The sequence below is a fragment of the Dipteris shenzhenensis genome, chromosome 19 (assembly GCF_047967505.1).
Source record: "Dipteris shenzhenensis isolate YYH24624 ecotype China chromosome 19, Dip_SZ_1.0, whole genome shotgun sequence".
NCBI lineage: Eukaryota > Viridiplantae > Streptophyta > Polypodiopsida > Gleicheniales > Dipteridaceae > Dipteris > Dipteris shenzhenensis.
Window position 1 is genome coordinate 50,012,501 of NC_141614.1, and position 20,458 is coordinate 50,032,958.

At 44.6% G+C, this 20,458-nt stretch overlaps 1 protein-coding gene across 2 annotated transcripts in view; it reads right to left on the reverse strand.

The window, feature by feature from the left end:
* Positions 1 to 2,103: 2,103 nt before the first annotated feature.
* Positions 2,104 to 20,458, reverse strand: part of FACE2 (farnesylated protein-converting enzyme 2) — a 57,124-nt gene continuing 38,769 nt past the window's right edge. Inside the window, exons 7-8 of one of the 2 annotated variants that reach the window (XM_087390477.1) lie at positions 20,337 to 20,420; positions 2,104 to 3,079 (exon numbers count right to left, since the gene is read on the reverse strand). In XM_087390477.1, coding sequence (XP_087246603.1) covers positions 2,949 to 3,079; positions 20,337 to 20,420 — 215 coding nt within the window. In that variant the 3' untranslated portion in view covers positions 2,104 to 2,948. The remainder of the gene's footprint in view (positions 3,080 to 20,336; positions 20,421 to 20,458) is intronic. The other variant, XM_087390478.1, reaches the window with a different exon arrangement.

The window sequence follows — 20,458 nt, forward strand, 5'->3', positions numbered from 1 at the left end:
CCAACAAAGAAAAGTTTAACAAGCTAATTCCAAATAAACAAACAAAAAACCTCAAGCGATTCCACTAACACAACATCATATGCTGATCTTATCCAAAAAACATTGATGGTTACAACATTGGAATTGATATGCCTGACCCTCAAAAAACTAAACAATACTTCAATAATACTCTACTATCATGTAAAACAATGCCCGAAGATTCTTACTACAGTAACTTCAGAGCCTTGAATTGAGAACGACGACTAATTGTTGAAGATATATTAAAGAAAAGAACATCCCCTACAAAAGCATTTCATCTTTTCCTAATAGGCAACGCAGGAATAGGAAAAACATTTACACTACTTGCAATCATTCAAGCATTGAGACAAATAATATTGACTCACCAAAAATTTTATTATTGGCTTACAAAAGAAAAGTAGCTTTTAACATTGGAGATACAACAATCCATTCAGCACACAAGCCTATCAAGCCAAAAACTACAAGAACTATAACAACTCTACAAAGATCTTCAACCCGTTGTATTCAAACATGCGTCTTAGGAAAATCAAACAACTACATGCAACCATTTAGTAGTGTTGATGTTCTCCTTTGTGGAGACTTATGACAAGCTAGCCCAACAAAAGATTCTTGGCTATTCATCGATCAATCAACACAAACATCAATGCAAACATTATTTTGAAAAAACAATGTCTTCCAATATGAACTAATACACCAATGTGCCAAACAAATATCGAATTCATAGAAATTCTCAACAAAATAAGAACAAGAAAACATGCAGAATACGACATCGCACACATAACTAAGACAACCACTTCAAAAGAAAATCATTCCCCACCTATTCTACACTAATGCCTCTAAAGACATTCACAACAAAGAAGTATTCCACTTACTCAAACAAACTCCTCATATTCTCAAAGCAATAGACATAAGACACAAGACATGTAGCAAAACAATAACAATCCCTCTCAACCCATTAGGATTGCATAAAACATTGTTCTTACAACCCGAAATGATAGTCGAAATATGTTTAAAAAATCGAGACATCTCTGATGGCTTGGTGAACAGAGCGGACGAGATCTTTCAAAATTCAATCGTTGTGGGAGAATACCAATGTGTTTGGATCTTGTTCCACAATAAAACAATAGGCAAGAAAACTCATTTCAATAACTCCTCTCTATATATACAAATAAAATAGAGAAGACATGAACACCAATACAACAAATCACATAAGGGTTTCAAGCAGGTAAAAACAATTTCAACAAAATATCTCGAACACAATTTTCCATACAACCAACAACCGCTAGGACAATCCACCGTTCGCAAGGACTATCCATGGACTACCTTGCATTTGACCCATCCTTAATCAAAACACATGATTTGACATATACGGCAATGTCGCGAATACAAAACCCTGAAGATTTTTACCTACTAAAACCCCTACAACCGAGACACATCAAAGTAGACAAGATCGTCCTGCAAGAAATGGAACGACTCCAAACAATTAGACAATGGATTCCCCTACAAAAAATTTTCTCAACTAAAGACAGCCAACACAAGACATTACAATCTCTTAATACAAAAGCATTCAGCTCTCATTTAATAGACATTGTTGATGACAAAAGCCTCCTTCAAGCATCAATACTCTGCCTCCAAGAATTACATTGCAACAAAACAACATATCCTTGCCTGAGTTCACATGCTTGCAAAAAACCAACAGTGTGGGAATAGCACCGTGTTCCAAAAAAGACATGCAACTATACCACAATAATTACATTTAAAACCAAGGCTCAGAATGCTTGTTGACAATCTTTCAGATACATACAAACAAAAAAACAGCCATCATTAACGTGTACAACTCCCCCCTCTCAAAAACTTCCTCACTCCTTGACTCACTACAACAAAAAATTCTAAGCGTGGAAGAAAATACACCCACAACAATCATAGGAGATTTTAACGACGACTTCCATGCATCAAACAACAAACAAAAAACATTAACAAATTTCACGGAACAAAACAACTTTGACCGACTACTATTCATGGTTCTACTATTGACCACATTTGGACAAATTAAAAAAACGAGCACCTATTCTTCGGTACAAACTACATTTACTGGTCAGACCACTCCCTTCTTTACACAAACATAGTTTGCTCTCAAGATTCCACTACCTAACAACCTATTCTTCACAAAATTAATATCCTCCTTCATGGCAGGCCTTCTGAATGCAATTCACCTTTTTTTATTTACTCAGGATATATATCTTGAATAGTCTATCTAATCACTCGAGTGGCTCATCTACATTCTCATTCTCCATTTTAAGCTGCATGATATATTCTCTAATTACACTTGTGCCAAAATAAAAGAAACTGGATTTAATCGCTGCAATGGTTGTGATAAGAGCTCGAAGCAAGCTATTCAAAGCATTGCTACAACTGTAGATTTATTTAATTATATCAGATTGTGACCTCAGGGAGGATTTGCTCAAAATCCTTCGTACCATGAATCCCACAATGCCTAGTGTCAATTCTGAATGACAAGCTATAACATACCCATTGATGCTGTTATTGGCTCCAGCTCACCAGCAGTTCATGAGTACAGAACCCCTTACATCAAACCAAAACAAAGGGACCACATTTTCATCTCATCATCTAGCCTGCAACATATCTGCAATGCTGTATGTACAGTAAATAACTGCAGATAAACCATCATCTTCTGGTTTGGTCAGCCCTAAATTCCGACAAAAACTGTTGCAATGGTTGTTTGATCACGCACCAGAAGCTGCTCTCAACTTTCATCTTATTTAAAATTTAGATGGTAGTCCAAGAGAATCTTAAAAGAAAACCAAGAAAGCAAGAGAAATTTCCTGCATATGTAGGGTATCACTTCAAAACATATACAAGACCAGGACCATTCCTCCATACTTCATCGAGTGGTACTGGACTTAACCCTGCTATCTCCATTTGCAATAGCCAAACCAGCAATTGCATGTCTCAGGAATCTCATTGTACAAGTATGGATTTGAAGCAGGAGCAAGCATCAAACAAAAGCCGATGATGCCAGTGACAAAGAAGACAATCAACCCTGTAAGCATTGAACGCACTATTAGTAGATAACAATGACAGTCTTTTGTAGTCCACGTACTATTTAAATCTTTCCATTTACTAGACATTCTATATGGAAAATGACTGACTGTTCATCAATATATCTGAAAATATACCAGCAAAGATGCCACATGACACTTGACTATAAAATGTTAGCTCTCCCACATGGATTAAAGCACTCATAATTATGAGGAAGAAAGTCGTATAAATCTCCCTCAAAAACCTTAACATAGTTGAAAATCTTCCTCCACCATAAATAGCAAAACAAGATATACTGCTAAGATAATGTGAATTGTAACAGAGACAAGCAAACATATTGGCAAAATGTTTCCACAAGCCTATAAACAAAAGACACTTGCAGCCTTCTGTACTTCAGCAAAGTTCATCTACATCATTGTATGAGATCCCATATTTAGATAAACCACTGCAAGTAAGACTCCAACCAAGCCCTTAAGGGAAGAGCTAATAAGCACTACACTTAGCCATAGGTTCAACACCTCAACCAAAGGTCCAGGCCACTACGGAAGCTAGTTGCCCCCCTTCACCTATTAGAACATGAAATTTCCATTGTTACAGAAAGGTTAAAAAGGGACTGCAGAGTTTGTGAAAAAGCAGGAGGCACTTCAAATTACAAATCTCTTAAATATGAAAGCATGTAATAGCACGGATTAAGGAATGAACCAGCTTGGAAGGCCATGAAAACCTATACGCCACAAAGAATACATATTAGACTCAAAAACAATCTTAGCAGTGAGAAGCTGAAGGGATAGCTGGTTTAAGTTCTAATATCAAGGAGATAAGGAATAAATTATCTTGGTTTGATGTGAAATTTGAGGCATCATGGTTCAGAACGGACTATTACTCCCTCTGAGCTTCACACACATGCACAAGACACTACATCAAACAATAATAAGTCACTATACCTCCATCGGGTTCTTCATGCCAGTGGTAATCTGGATGTGGAGGAACATATGGTGAAAGAACATGAGATGCACATGAATGGAGATCACCAACAAATCACCATGCGGCTTGATGCATAAGTTTTCTTGATATCTTCAAACTATATCATTGGAACAATTTCATCTCAATCGATTCCCAAAGAGTTCTATGTGCTTGAATATAAAATATGTCACATTGCAAGATATCACCCAATGTTTCAAAGTCTCCATGTACATATTTTAAGTGTACTTCAAGACTTGATCACATTGGTGATTATCACTATGCATCTTCTCTCACCACGACGTTGGAAATGACAGACGTTCATAGGATCAAGACATTGAATTTGTCCAAATGCTACCACGTCATTATTCTCATATAACACCGCATCTATACCCTCTATTAGGGTGAATATCTATTTTCTAAGAAAAATAGATTAGCAACTCTGAAAAAGGTCCAACAAATCCCTCACATGTAATCATTAACATTAGAAATCCGGCTGGCACGACTGTCCTCCACCCCACCCCGTGTCTGCCAGCCTATGAGCTAACCTTAGCTCACACCTTGGGCTCGAACAAGGCCTAACCAGGCCTTTGCTTGCCTTTTGTCATGCCAGAGCGAAACAAACACCCACGGCAAGGGTTAGCTACGCCCAAGCCTGGGTGTAATCTAGGTTCTACTCTGACGGCAAGTCCTGCAAAACAACCATAGACTACAACGAAAAGATAGGGGCAGCTAGCAAGCTCCCCACCCTTCAATACATCCAATATAAAGGATCACCCTCCGAGCCTAAGGTTAGCCAAGCACCTTGCCCCATCCCATAGCCACAACCCCCGTGTCCCATATTATGGGAGTCCACTAGTCTAGGTGTCCCACTAGACTAGGCATAGTCCCGATATCCCAAGGAGTCCATGTTGAGGGATCCTGATAAGTAAGCCCACATCTCACATAAACAGGACTTAACCAAGGATGTCCTTATCCTAAGGGCATCCGTACATTAGCTAATACTAATTGACCCGTTTTAAAGGATCCAACACTAGGACATGACCCCATCCTTAATGCCAGCTTATGTTGTGCCCTTAGGGTCATAAGATTTCTCTCACCACACAAAACAACATGTACAAGGAAGTTTTGGGCTAGGAAATCGGAAAATTACGCAACACTCTACTAGGAGTTATCACTTGATCTACCTTTTCGTTTGATAAGAAGTTCAAGGACCACCATATGTTCAAAAGGTCTTTCCCAATACTCCAAGGCTGCTCCTGATTCATGAGGAATATATACCTATAGATCTTGCAATCGGACCAGATCCTCTGCTGAAACTAAATTATTAGCCTCGCATAATTTCTCCTTTCGGCAACCTACATGGAAAACTGAATGTACCTCTACGTCATGCGGTAATTGATCATGTGGATAACCTTGAAAGGTCCACAATAACGAGCTAATAGCTTATAAACTTCACCTTTTCGGATTTTAAGATAAACAAACTAGCCCACTAGAAAACTCAAGGCCATAAATTCTGATTTGCGTAAAATGGAGCTCTATCATGGGCTGTGCCAACGTTTGTCTTCGCAAACTACAACATGTGCTATTGCAATTTGCAGAAAATCAGGAGCCGCTTGGACCATTATGTTTTGCAAACCAACAGTCCATTGAGTCTTAATTGGAATCCATACATAAAGACGATTAACTCACCTTAGTGGCTCTATACTTTGCACCTGTTGTATGAAACATTGGCATTCAGAGACCAAACAAGGACTCCTAGCCATAGATGACTACCAATGATTGGTGTGACTCTCGTCTGCCAATGATTGGTGCGACTCTCATCTGCCAATGATTGGTGCAACTGTTGTATGAAACATTGGCGTTCAGAGACCAAACAAGGACACCTAGCCACAAATGACTACCAGCCATAGTTACGCTGAAACGCCGAAACGGCGCATCAAAGACCCGAAATGCCATTTCGGCCGTGCCAGACCCCCCGAAACGTGAAATGGCCCCGAAACACGAAACGCCGTCTAAAATGGCAATCAAAAACGCCGAAATGGCATCTGAAATGCCGTTTCAGACCTGAAACGCGCCATTTCGAGTGCCATTTTGGGTCTGACCTAAAAAGAGGGCAAAAACAAGAAAAAAAGCCGCCCGCCGTCGCGTGTTTTCGCTCTTCTGCCTGCTGCTCCCCCCCCCCCCAATTTCTTGCCCACCTGGTTCTCTCCCAAGTCTCGAGTCCCAGCCCTACGAGTGGCTGCTCTTTTGGACACCCGGCTTTGGTCACTGGTGAGCACATTTCCTTTCTCTATGCTTCTCTTGCCTCAAACATCTTGCTGTTTTTTGGCTGCAACCATTGATTCTTAGCTTTTCCCTTTGAAATTTGATCTATTGCAGCTTGTACAAGTGCTCTTTTTGCTCATGGATATGGCTTCACAAAGCGTTGTCCCTCAGCAAGAGAAGGAGTTCACCCAATCGGATTATTGGTGGAGCCAAGTTGATTTGGTAGGCAAGTATGACTCCAAGAAAGGAGGAGCTCGCAAGTTTAGATGCAGATGGTGTGGATTGGAGCGAGGAGGAAACCCTGATAGGGTCAAATGTCATCTTCTTGGCATTAAGGATGGGGGGATTGGGCTATGCTCCGTAATCTCACCACAAGAGAAAGAAAGGTTGCAAAGACAGGTTGAAGTATTGCCCACTACAAAAAGGGCAAAGACAATGGCTTCCACTGGTGTAGGAGCTTCTTCAAGTGCTCATGCAACACGTGTTCAACAGGCCACTGCATTTCGGAGTCCTCTTCCCTATGCTACTACAGCTTCTTCTTCTGCGAGTGCACATGGAGCTTCTGCTAATATTCCTGCTACATCTCGGTCTACTTCACATAGGCAGGGCAGTCTTTACACATCATGGCATCCGCAAAGGAAGGCACAAGTAGATACAACTGTGGCCCGATTTTTTTACTCCAATGGGATTAGCTTCAATGTTGCTAGATCACCCTACTTCAAAGAGATGGTGTCAGAAATCAAAACATTTGAATCCACATATACCCCTCCCACATTTGATGCTTTGAGGGGCAAGCTTCTAGAGAATGAGGTGGTGGCAGTTAAGCAAGCTATTGAACCTGTGAAAGAGAAATGGGTAAAGTATGGGGTAAGTTTGGTTGCAGATGGATGGAGTGATGTGCGAAGTCACTCACTAGAGGGTATCCTTGCATATTGTAGGGGATCTGCACTCTACATACACTCCATAGAGTGTGGAGTGCAACAAAAAACAGCACCTGTATTGATGCAAATGTGGGCAGATGCAGTGGAATATGTGGGGCCGTCTAATGTTTTGCAACTTGTTTCAGATGGGGAAAATACCAATAAGGCAGCAGGTGCATTATTGGAGCAAAAGTATCCTCATATCCAATGGAGTGCTTGTGTAGCACATTGCTTGAATAATTTATTGAAAGACATTGGCAAATTGGATTGGGTCAAGAATGTTATTGACAATGGAAAAGAGGTGGTTAACTTCATCACACGACATAATTTTTCTCTTGCTTTGTACCGTAAATTTGCCAACAAGGAGCTTTTGAAGTATGCAGAAACAAGATTTGCATACAACTTTTTGATGCTTCGCAGGCTCCTTGAAATGAGACCTGCACTAAAACAAGTTGGCAAGCCCAGAGTGGGATGCATGGCCCACTTCTAGGCAGGCTCTTGGAATTTATTGTTATGACTTGTGCATAGGCAGTGATGAATTTTGGACTGATGCATCTCACATTGTTGATCTATGTGTGCCTATTGTGAAGCTGCTTAACCGAGTTAATGGAGATATGCCTTTTCTTGGTAAGGTGTATGAGGGGATGGATCGGATGATTGAGAATATCAGAGAAATAGAAAAGGATCCCCAAAGGTTGAGAGAATTGGAAGAGTTGGCTGTGAGCAGATGGAATCAATATTACTCTCCCATGCATGCAGCTGCCTTTGTGTTGGACCTGGAGTTTCAACACAAGGCAAGTGCACAATAGAGTGATACAGAGGTTGTTCGTGGTTGGAACCTCACTCTTCAAAAGATGGTGCCAACTCCTGATGGACGGCGGAGGATAAAAGACCAGCTTGCCAATTATCGCAATAAGGAAGGCATGTATGGATGGCCAAATGCACAGCATGATAGGTAATATTAACTCATTTTAATTTTCAGATTTTAGGAACTTGTAATTTATTATTTAATACAAAATTAGAAATCTGAAATTTATGAGTTTTGGAATTTCAGATTTCGAGTTGGGGCTGTTACATGGTGGGAGGATTATGGAGCTGATTCCCCCGAGCTGCAAAAGCTTGCCATCCACATTCTAAGCCAAGCTTGCACCTCCTCTTCTTGTGAGCGTTTGTGGTGTAGCTTTGCCCATATCCACACAAAGAAGAGAAATCCTCTGCGAACGCAACGGGGCAATGATCTTGTCTTTGTTAATGCAAACTTGTGTTTGCTTAACAAGATGAGACACGAGTATACGCATGACAAATATATTGGATTTCATAGCCCAGATGATGCCCACTCACCTGATGATGATGATTTGTTAGTAGAGGAGAATGATGATGAGGAGGAGGAGGAGGCAGAGGTTGAGTCTCAGGATGAGGATGAGGATGAGCTTATTATTTGATCATATATGATATGATCCTCGATGTAGCCTTTTTTGGGTTTCAGGCTTTCAGCTTTCTTTTTGTTACTATGACATTTGGGCTTTGAATTTTGAAAGCTGAATTACAATTTATGAATCATGATTGGTCTCTTAAATATCATGAATCATGAATCATTTTTCCATTTTGTAACTTGTTATAGGATTTATAAATTACCCCACCTTGCGTAATTGAAATTTGCATTGTGTGATTGGTAACTGGTTGAACAATGAAACTTGAATCTCCAAAGTTCAAAGTTACAATCAATATTAATGGTACTAGGTAGAGCTATAGCTTATTGTGCACTTTTTTTGAAGGTAGAGCACTCTAAATGTGTGTATGCATTACTCTAAACCCCCTTTTGTAAACCCCCTTGATGACGTGGCGTTTCCCCATTTCACCCCCTCTCAAAAATCCCGAAACGTTTCCGTTTCCGTTTCCATTTCCCGTTTCCGTTTCCCGTAACTCTACTACCAACAATTGGTGCGCCTCTTGCCTGCCATGAACAAGATTGTCATGTCTAGAAGTAACTCCAAAGGATTTGGATGGAGCTCATTCACCATGTCCTATTAAGAATCCCCGTCTCTGAAGTCTGTGGACACAAGCTACGATGATCTCAATCAACCCATACCTTATTAAAAGGACATCCCCTGTCCCACCATTCAACACTCTTCACCACATACAACATAGAGGAGGCCATCAAGAAGCTTCAAAACGGCAAAGCCAAAGATCAAGAGAGCCTACAAGAAGAACTCCTAACCCACGAGTCGAAAGTCCATGCTCTGATCGTAGCCAAATTATTTAATGAATCTTTTTACGCAGACCTTCCTACTTCTTGGACAACAAACGACCTCATATCCATTCACAAAGAGGGGATTCCATGGTGGTAAGGAACTACACGACCATGATGGTCAAGGTATATGAATCAACGATTGAAATACACATCATCCAACACGCTGGGAGAGCTGGCATGTGAGCGACAGGGTAAGCAGGGTTCAAACGAGATCGATCCACACTAGACTACATCTTTACCTTGCGAGCCATTATAGAGTAGGCACACTTCCGAAAACAGAGGATATACTCTTGCTTTGTGGATTTTCGAAAGGCTTTCGATTTTGTACCTCAAGCTCGACTCATAGCACGCCTTCGAGCGTTGGATATGGACCACAATGTTAAATGGGCAATCACGGCCTGATATGAAAGGGTTGTTGGCAAAGTGCGCACTACAAAGGGAGTATCCGACGAGGTGAGCAGGACTATCGAGATTAAGCAAGGATTTGGTCTGTACATAGATGAACTAGCCTCCTTTGTAGACACATTGGGAGGATGGGGGTCGACTCTAGTACAATGCATCATACCCATCTTGCTTTATGTAGACGATGTAGTGCTGATATCAAACACACTAGAGGGACTATAGAGGCACCCTGACACCTTGCAAGCCATTTGCAAGAGTCGAGATATGAAGGTCAATCTAGGTAAGACGAAGGTTATGATTTTCAATACCAATGAGGCTCAGGTTCAATGGGCAGCCTTCACAATTGCAAGGGAGATGACTAGGACAGTTACACCATATGTGTACTTAGGGTGCACCTTCACAGGCCCTAAGTTTACCATGACACCACACACAATTGACCAAAGAGCATGCTTTCTTCTCGAGTCTAGAGAGACAATGATTCCAAGCACACTTCCAGCATGTGAGCATGAATCCCTTCTCATTCGACTCTCGACTTAGACCAACTACCTTGCATGCAGGGACTTTTTGGTCCATAGACCTCAGGGAGACGGAGTGGATGGGCTTTGAGAGAAAAGATGATGATGTTATCTCACATGATCAAATCGAAGAGGTCCACACCACATGGTATCGTTCTACCAGTGAGACCCCTACACACAAATACATCATTCCATATTCTCACCTACCAAGACAGAGTCACGCAGTTTGGGGCAAGTCCATAGAGACTGTAATAGAGCACCCTTTCATCATCTGTGTAGCTCACAATCGAGGGAGACGAAAGGTGTTCGTACGCACAAGTATCCAAATGGTTGTTGGGCATGTCTCTTGTACCATCGTACCAATACTCACTAGATGTCCCCTTCTTGCACCAACTATGGCAGGCTTACATCGATAAGACATGGACATCCCCACAGCAGTGGAAAGGGATGCAAAGCATCATTCGCACTCAGATGTCGGCTTGCATTGAATAGGACGCCATGGCATTCTCTTGTGGGGTGCTTTGGTTCAAACTGGGCCACACCATGTCCCAGAATTCCCACACCAGCATCTTACGGAGTCTACCAAACATCTTGCTCCACCCAAGCTTTCTATCAACGGAGAGGGACCGCCTAGGCCAATGGGGCAGCCTCGTTATCACAACTAACGGGTTCAGAGGTCCTTGCAACCTCATTTGCATTCATGTCGTGGGTTAATTCCGCAATTCGACGGGTTAGACAATCTACTTTCGTATGAAGAACCAAATCTAATGAATTAATTCACTCGTAAAATGGTGATCACCAAATCGGGTGTGTTGTGATCGTGTATTCACCTAGGCTTCGTGGGTGGAAGATGCAATTCAAAGGAGCAACAAGGAGTTGCAGTGTCACGCCCTTAGACGAAGGAGGGCTTTTGAGGAGCGCGAGTATGCATTGCGACGAGACCTCGCCTCCATAGAGAGGCTTAGGAAACAGGAACAAGATCCCAATGGCTTAGTGATAGATATGAGAGTGCATGCCTTGAGCTCCAAGACACGAAGGTTCGGCGGGCTGAGTTTTCCTACCACTCCACCTGGGCCCACTGGGTTCAACATGGGGATAGGATGACGAATCAAGTTTTTATACCATTGGACCCCGACCGACAGGCACGTAGCTATAGCGATTAGGAGATCCGCAAGGCATCTTGCACACTGATCCACAAGAGCTTCTAGAGCTGACCATGGATTTCTACAGCCAGCTCTTTCGGACGGAGAGGGTGACTCCAGCGTGGCTTAAGGCCCATGAGTTAGTTTGGGATCATGTTCCGACAGTCACCTTGAGGGAGTTGTGTAGGAGACTGGAGGAGCCTTTCACGGATGAGAAGTTTTAGGAAGCCTCAAGGCCCTTCGGACCTAGAAGGGTCCTGGCGAAGATGGCTCGACTCCGGCCTTCATTTGTAGCTTCTGGGAGATCATTGCCAACCCTTTCTGCTCAGCCTGTCAAAAGATCTACGACACGGTCGAGCAGGGGGTGGATTTGTTTGATCCCAAAAGAGAGAGAGAGGTCAAACATCTGACAGTGGAAACCGATCACCCTGTTGGACACTGCATACAAGATCCTTGCTAAGGTCTTGAGTTTGCAATTGCGGCCTCATCTCACCAACATCATCAATGATACACAGACTGGCCTTGTACAAGAGCACAGCATTGGGCCAGGGAGGAGTCACATTTGTGGCGGAGACACTGGGCTACTACTTGAGATTGCACGTGGCGGGCCTCATGGGGCTGAGGCTCCCAATCAGATAGGAGTAGAAGCTGTTGGATTCCGAGTTTGCAGATGACACAGCCTTGTATGTAGAGGGCACCACAATGCGCTAGGAGAGAGTCCGGGGAGCCCTGGCTATTTATTGTGAGGCCTCAAGTGCACGGATCAACTAGACAAAATCCATCCGTTTCTTCACAAGTTATGAGGAGACACAGGAGGTTCGAGAGTGGGGGAGTGCTTTGGCTTCCATTGGAAGCCGCGGGGCCAAACAGAGTTATACCTTGGGTGCCATGTGGGTATTGATATTACAACAGAGCAACAGATCGCCCCACTTCTTGAGAGTGTTTGGAGCAAGCCTCTCTATTGGAGCTCGGCCAAACTCTCCCTAGCAAGCTGTGCCTTAGTACCAAACCAAGTCCTTGCCACAGCCTGGTACATTGCCTCTTGTTGGTGCTTTCACAGAGGGTGCATTGGACAGCTCCGACGTTTGGTTCAGAATTTCCTTTGGATAAGATTGGACAGCACGAGAAACACCAGGGCCAGGGTCACTTGGCAGACGATGATCATGTCACAGGCATGGGGAGGCTTGGGTATCATTGATCTGGAGATGTAGAGCAGAGCCCTCTTGGGCAAGTTGGTTGAACGTTGCCTCACCCCTCGTGCAGAGCCCTCTTACAGAGAGGGCTTCTCAGGAACACCCCATGCACGAGGGGCAGTAGCAACACTCACACAGATGGATCTTCTCAAAGGTCTCCCTTACTAGGAAGGGTTCCCCCATGATGAGGAGCTTCCATAGAGTGTGGCAGAGATTAGCAAGGGGCCTCATCCGTGCTCATTCCCGTTGGAGAGAGGAGTTTGAGCGTCAACCTCTCATTTGGCACCCGGAGATTAGGAGTCAAGATGGACGTATGCTTGGAGAGCGAACTCACATTGGATGGGCACAATGGGACAATGGCCCGGCCTACTCTTTTGGCAGATGGAGCAAATTACCCATGGAGACAGACGCGAGGCTTGGAGCCATAGCGCATGAGTGAGGGGCAGGTCAGCGGATGAGGAAGATTTACCTAGCCATCCCTGATTCTTGGTTGGATGGGAATAGACAACAAATGGTTGGGGCAATTTTCTCGAATTGGGGTCCCCTTGAGGATGATGATTCAACGAGGCTTCACACAACCTAGTTTCTTCCTAGCTGGGCCTGGAGGCCTACTCCAGGCACTCACTAAGAGAGACCCAGAGATGGACGGGAATCAGGATGGGATTCATTGGCAGATGATCGCGCCATTTGGGGAAGGAGTGGTACATTGATCCTCCCAGCATCCCAGAGCAGGATGCCCCCAAATGGCGCCTCTGGCTTTGGAAAGTATGCCCCTGAGGTAGGTCCAGTGGGATCATGAGTAATTTTGGCCTTCCAAGATCGGCCTCACCGAGCAGGTGAACAAGGTGCCCTTCTTTTCCTATACCACTCGGATTGGCAGGAGACTTCAAATGGACTCTTCGATTTGGACCCCTTCGAGGCAGATGGTTGAGGCAGTTTTCTTAGATTGGGGTTCCCTTGAGGATGATGATTCAACGAGGCTTCACACAGCCTAGTTTCTTCCTAGCTGGGCCTGGAGGCCTACTCCAGGCACTCATTGAGAGAGACCCAAAGATGGATGGGAATCGAGATGGGATTCATTGGCAGATGATCAGAGTTGTGGGTCGTTTGGGGAAGAAGTGGCACATTGATCCTCCCAGCATCCCAGAGCAAGATGCCCCCAAATTGCGACTCTGGCTTTGGAAAACTATGCCCCTGAGGTAGGTCTACTGGGATCGTGAGAGTAACTTTGGCCTTCTAGGATCGGCCTCACCGAGCAGGTGGATAAGGTGCCCTTCTTTTCCTATACCACTCGGATTGGCAAAAGACTTCAAATGGACTCTTCGATTTGGACCCCTTCGAGGGAGAGGCATCGGGTGGCCCAAAGGGTGTCCCAAGAGGTCCGTTCCAAGTTTTGGACGCATCTATGGTCTAGTTTGCGGCTGAGGAAGATCTCCATTTGGCTGGCCGCCCATGGAGGCTTGCCCACAGACCCGTGGCTAGAGCAGATGTGGGAATGTCACTGCTGCTCTACGGGAGTGAGACGATCCCTCTGCCTCTGGAGTTGTCGTAGTGCAGTGAGGATTTGGATGGGAGCCCTTAGGATTAAGACTCGCATGCAGAGCTTTCAAAGGGAATACACCTAGGGGATGGTCGCCTGGTTGACTGAGGGAGGTCACGCGTTTCAGATTGATGAGGTCTCTCCAGCTTACCGGATAGCGTAGATCCCCTCCGGAGGATAGCGTGTGGGAGGTAGTAGCCAGTATCACGACATGGAACATTTGGGTTGCTTGTTGTACTCTGGTGATGAGTGAGCATCTAGTTCCACCATCGGCTACCTTGGTCGCCATCTGCCAAGACATCATCTACACCCTGCGCTCCATCTAGGAGCATAGACCCCGAGCTCTAGGGCGACTATTGAGAGGGAAAGAATGAGGAAGTGGAACGAAGGAGACAGAGAGAGAGAAAGGGAGAGGCAAAAGTGTGGGTGTGAAGTGTTGAGCCACACCACAAACTCATAGGTTTTATTAGGATTAGGCTTTCACCCTATGACTGTCTTAATCTTAAGACAGTCATAGGTGTCATATCTTTAATAAAAGGGTGGCAATGTGCCTTTACCCCAACAACCTCCCACCTAAAGGCCAATGTGCCTAAAGGGGAGAAAAGAATAAAAATTACAGCAATATACAGTTACTGTATACAAGACCATAAAATAAGAATGGTCTCATCCTAATCCCATGATGTGGCAGCAATGTGCAAACCGCTCTGTAGGCAAGCTCTTACTGAGCAAATCTGCAGGATTATCATCAGTATGCACCTTCACAAGCTCAAGTCGCTTGTCTTCCAGTACCTCCCTGATGAAATGGTATTTCACATCTATGTGCTTGGTCTTTTGATGAAAGACCGGATTCTTTGCCAACATGATAGCACTCTGACTATCACAATGCAAAACTGGCATATCTCCTGTAATGCCCAAATCTCCCACCAGCCGAGTAAGCCATATTGCTTCCTTGCAAGCCTCAGTGGCTGCAACATATTCAGCTTCAGTGAATGACAGTGCAACGCATTTCTGCAACCGAGACACCCATGATATAGCACCTCTAGCAAATGTGAAAATATAACCGGTAGTAGACTTCCGATTATCTGGATTCCCTGCATAGTCTGAATCTGTAAAACCATGCACCAATGCATCCTGCCTACCATAGCATATGCACAAGTCTATGGTACCCTTGAGATACCTCAAGACACCTTTCACTGCTTCCCAGTGCCGCTTGCCTGGATTTGCCATATACCTGCTGATGACTCCCACCGCAAAAGCAATATCCGGATGAGTGGCAACCATGGCATACATCAAAGAACCAACTGCAGATGCATACGGAACCTTGGCCATTTCAGCCTTATCATCATCTGATCTGGGGCTGTCCTTACTGCTGAGTTTTAAATGTGGAGGCAACGAGGTACTAATAGACTTCCCCCCCTCCATTTTAAACCTCTGCAATACTTTGTCAATGTACTCCTTCTGTGACAGAAACAAAAGTCCCTTGGACCTGTCACGAATAATCCGCATGCCAAGAATATGGTTTGCATCACCCAAGTCTTTCATGTCAAAAGACTTATGCAGTTGTTTCTTCAAAGCACTAATCTCCTGCTGAGATTTGCTGGCAATCAGCATGTCATCCACATATAGAATGAGTAGCATCAAACTGCCATCCTTTGCCCGTTTGGTGTACAAGCAATGATCGGTCTCACACCTATGATACCCTTGGGACTGCATGAAGGCATCAAACTTCTTGTACCATTCTCTTGGCGCCTGCTTGAGTCCATACAAGCTCCTCTTGAGCTTACACACAAGCTGCTCTTTCCCTTTAACAGCATATCCCTCTGGCTGACTCATATAGATCTCATCATGGAGATCTCCATGAAGAAAAGCAGTCTTCACATCCATCTGACATAAATCCATGTCCTCATGAGCAACAAGAGCTAACACTGCTCTCAAAGTAGTCATCTTGACTACAGGGGAAACGATCTCATCAAAGTCAATGCCCTTCTCTTGCTTAAATCCCTTGGCAACCAATCTGGCCTTATACCTCGGTAAAGCGTTTGAATCCACTTTGACTTTGTGAACCCACTTGCATGGCAAAACCTTTCTGCCTGCAGGTAGCTGCACCAAGTCCCATGTATCATTTTGAAGTAGGGAGTCCATTTCTGACTGCATGGCTTTCTCCCACTTCCTTTTCTCTGTTCTTCCCATAGCTTCCTTGAAGCTGGAAGGCTCACCACAATCTGTCAGCATGATAAAATCAGCCACATTATTGGCTCCTAGAACAAACCTGTCAGGAGGCCGTTGTACACGGGTGCTCCTCCTAACAAAATGTTCCGGATTAGGCTGCTGTCTAGCCTGTTCGTCATGCATGACGGGTGGCTGTACCACCATATTTGGCTGTTCTACAGCCCCATTTGCTGGCATATCCAGTGGTGCATCATTGGCAAAATTGTCTGGCTGATTTTCAGCCTGTATACCCTCTTAAACAGGGTTATCTACAGCAGCCTGCTGCTGCATATTAATGGGCATTCTTTGCTGTCCGACATCATCATAAACAACCCTCCTGTATTCCACAGGTTGCACGGGTTCTTTGTGTACACTATCCTCTTTAAAGATGACATCATTGCTGCGTATAATCTTCCGTTTGACGGGATCCCATAACCTGTACCCCATTTCACCTTCGTTACCATAACCCATGAAGATGCATCTGAAAGACTTTGGCTGCAGTTTGGTGCACAGTTCTTTGCGTACATGAGCAAAGCACTCGCAGCCAAACACACGTAAGTGCTTATATGAAGGTGGCTTGCCAGACCACACCTCCTCTGGCACTTTCAACTCCAAAGCCTTGTTCGGCGACCTGTTAATTATGTGAACTGCTGTTTGCACGGCTTCTGCCCAAAAGCCATGGGGCAATGCGAAGAACCTTGTGATCCACTCTGAGAGGTGTCTAATGATGTGACCAAGCCCCGTCGCCTGAGTAAGTACTCTCTATGTCGGACCCCCTCGTGAATGAAGGCCGTGAGGCATCTCTAATCTAGGTAGGCGAGGAATCTGAAAAGGAGCCCAGAGCCGTCTCTGAAGAGACGGTGGTAGCGACCTTGGATCTCGTAGTACACTAGGCACCTAAAAATCAAATGCTCCTCCGACTCAACCTCCTGACAGTCGCACAATAGGCATATGCGATGCTCCCTAGGGATCCCCTCTGCTTTGCCGCTCTCTATGCCGAGGCGGTGAGATGAAACCCGAAACTGTCCGATGGAGATCTGTAGTGAGTGAGGCATATGAAGCTTAGTATACCCCGATGGTGTGATGAATCCCTCCTCCGAAATTTGAACGCAATAATCTCTGTAGAAACTCAGGTTCACTGGAAGCTCCCTCAGCTCCAACTAGGTCCTAAAAGTGTGTAGCTGCAGGCGATCCTCTCGAATGACCTCGTTGGTGTGTGGCCCGATCGGGATGGTGGATGGGAGTACCAGAGGGGCATCTAAAATATACTGAAAAGGAGATATCCTATCAATGTGAAACCCTAGTCTCACAAACCATCTGTGAGTTCGTGCATACCAGCATCGCTCATCTCCCTCTGCAGCCAACCTCATGGAGGAATCGAGAGCCAACCATGGCAACCTCTGTCTCCCTTATGTGCAGTCCCCATATGATCTAACCCGGTGTAGATATGTGATGGTCTGAAAGGGTACATCTAGCTGGAGTGGAGAAGCACCAAACTCGGCCTAAATGATGTGATGTACAGATGGTTTCCCCCGGATCATCCGTGAGAGCATGAGGATCTACAGGCGCTCCACCTGTGCCCACTCTATCTCTGATATGTCAGGTCCCCAACAAGCGCTGCCATACATACCGACTGGTCGGACCAAGGAGTCAAAGAGAAGAGCCTTGGTCCGAGGGTCCTGGAAGTGGGAGTGGAAGCATTGTCTCTCTAGCCGAGCTAGTAAGGCCTATCCCCTACTCAGTTTGGCCTGTATCGCTGGTCTCATCGTGAAGATCGGGCCGGAGAAGATGACTCCCAAGTAAGTGTATGAGGATACGATCTCAACTGGTGACCCACCGAAAGTGAACTGCTTCCGTTGCATGTTTGCTCGAGAGGTGTTAAAGATCATGACCTTGGTCTTGCCAAGGTTGACCTCCAAATCATGGGATAAACAAAAAGCCTGCAATGCATCCAGGTGTTGCTGGAGCCCCTAGAGTGTGGACGACAAGAGTGCCACGTCATCTACATAAAGAAGAATCCTAATGATGATCCCAACAAGTGAGAAACCGGTCCCTCTGGAAGCCCCCATGTAAGTCTCAAGCTCATCGATGTAGAGGCCAAACAGGGTTGGTGATAAGGGACGACCCTCTTTGACCCCTATGGTACTCAAGATCTCATATGTCCAACCTGCGTCTATCCAAACTCCGCCTGAGACTCTCTCATAAAGTGCCATGACTGCCCAGATGATCTCCTAATCAAATCCCAGTGTCTATAGGAGTGTGATGAGACGAGCTCAAGGTACTGTGTCAAAGGCTTTGCGGAAATCCACAAAGCAGCAATATATCCTCTCCTTCCATGATCTGGCCTCCTCAATGACAATCCTGAGTGTGAGTATGTGTTCCATAGTCCCATGGTCTCACCTGAAACCGGCCTGACCCTCTGCTTTGAGCCCTCTCATCTCTGCGAACAGGCTGACCGACGCATCCAATAAAGCTGCATAGATCTTGGACATCACATGTCCAATCATGACAGTCCTGTAGTTACTCAGGTCCATGGGATCCCCTGCCTTGTTAAAGTCTTCGGAAGACCGATGGGTCTATGAGATTGTAAAAATCCTGGTACAAACGAGCTGTGGTGATAATCTTAAAAAGACCAAAGGGTCTATGAGACTGAAAAGCCCCGATACAATGAGCTGAATTGATGGAGGCACTAAGCCAGCATCTGTACCCAAGGCAAGTACAAACATAAGGAGACAAAAGAAACATCAACAAGAACACAAGGAAACAGGAGGAACTCCACATTCGGGTCAGCCACTCCAATCAAATCCTCATGTCTCTCCTTTCCTCAGTATTATCTTTCTATTCCAGAACGCCCTTTTCCCTTCTCTCAATGAAATAAATAAACACATGTATGCACATAAGCATGGGAGAACAAGGCTGAACTCTACATTGAGTTTTATGAGCTTCTTGTAAAGTACTCACAGCAGCTAAAAACCCAAAAGAAAACCAGACGATGATGATGATAATGACTTTCCCGAGTGTCCTGAAAGTAGCACTACAAAGTTGGACAGCAATAGGCTTGAGCACACAGACACACACATGCACCTACCACAAGACACCTTGATAGCCATATCATCTAACCCTACTATAATAAGCAATATAATCTATGCGAGAATAATATACCATATCCACTGTTTCTATATGGACATTTATTTCCACACTCTAATTCCAGTCTCAGCCAATCAACCACCTAGCATTTTTGGGGAGCCCAATTCACCTACAATTCCTGGTGTCCAACACTACCAGTTGTTGATCAAGATCACAATTGAACAGCCTCACAACTCTCACCACCTGCATGGGAACGGAGCCCATGACCAGTTACCATTATCTTGTAGACCACAGGGGGGCGCTCTCCTATTTGCTGCTCTCTCCCATACTCCTCCATTCGCACCACAATGCGGATGCCAAAGCATAGCCTCCCCTCCCCCCCTTTTTGACCTCCACCCTTCAATTCATGTGCACGTCCCCCACTCTTTTTACCCTCCCCTTTAATAAATCTGCAAAGCTCAATGCAGAACAGTTAAAGGCCTCAAAAATGTCTGGCTATTTTGTCCACCTTTTGAGTGTGTCCTTCCCTAAAGTTGCTAATTGCTGAAGAAGGATTACTGCGACAATGACAGCTTTGAAAACCCTTAGCATCCTTGCACAACCACAGTTTGCAGGATCTACACACTCTGAAGATGGTTTTTAAAAAACCATATTTCACTGCCTAAGGTAGACATCGTTAATCATCACTTTAACCAATTGTACCTCAGCACAGAGAGAGAGAGAGAGAGAGAGAGAGAGAGAGAGAGAGAGAGAGTACTGGACAAGGAATTACCTCCTTTCTCACAAACTCCATCCAAGTCAGGCAAGCCCATGACATTGCAAAATATATGAACGGCCAATGGAGCCAATAAATTTCCTGAAGATGCAAGTGATCAATAAGAGATGTGCCAAAAG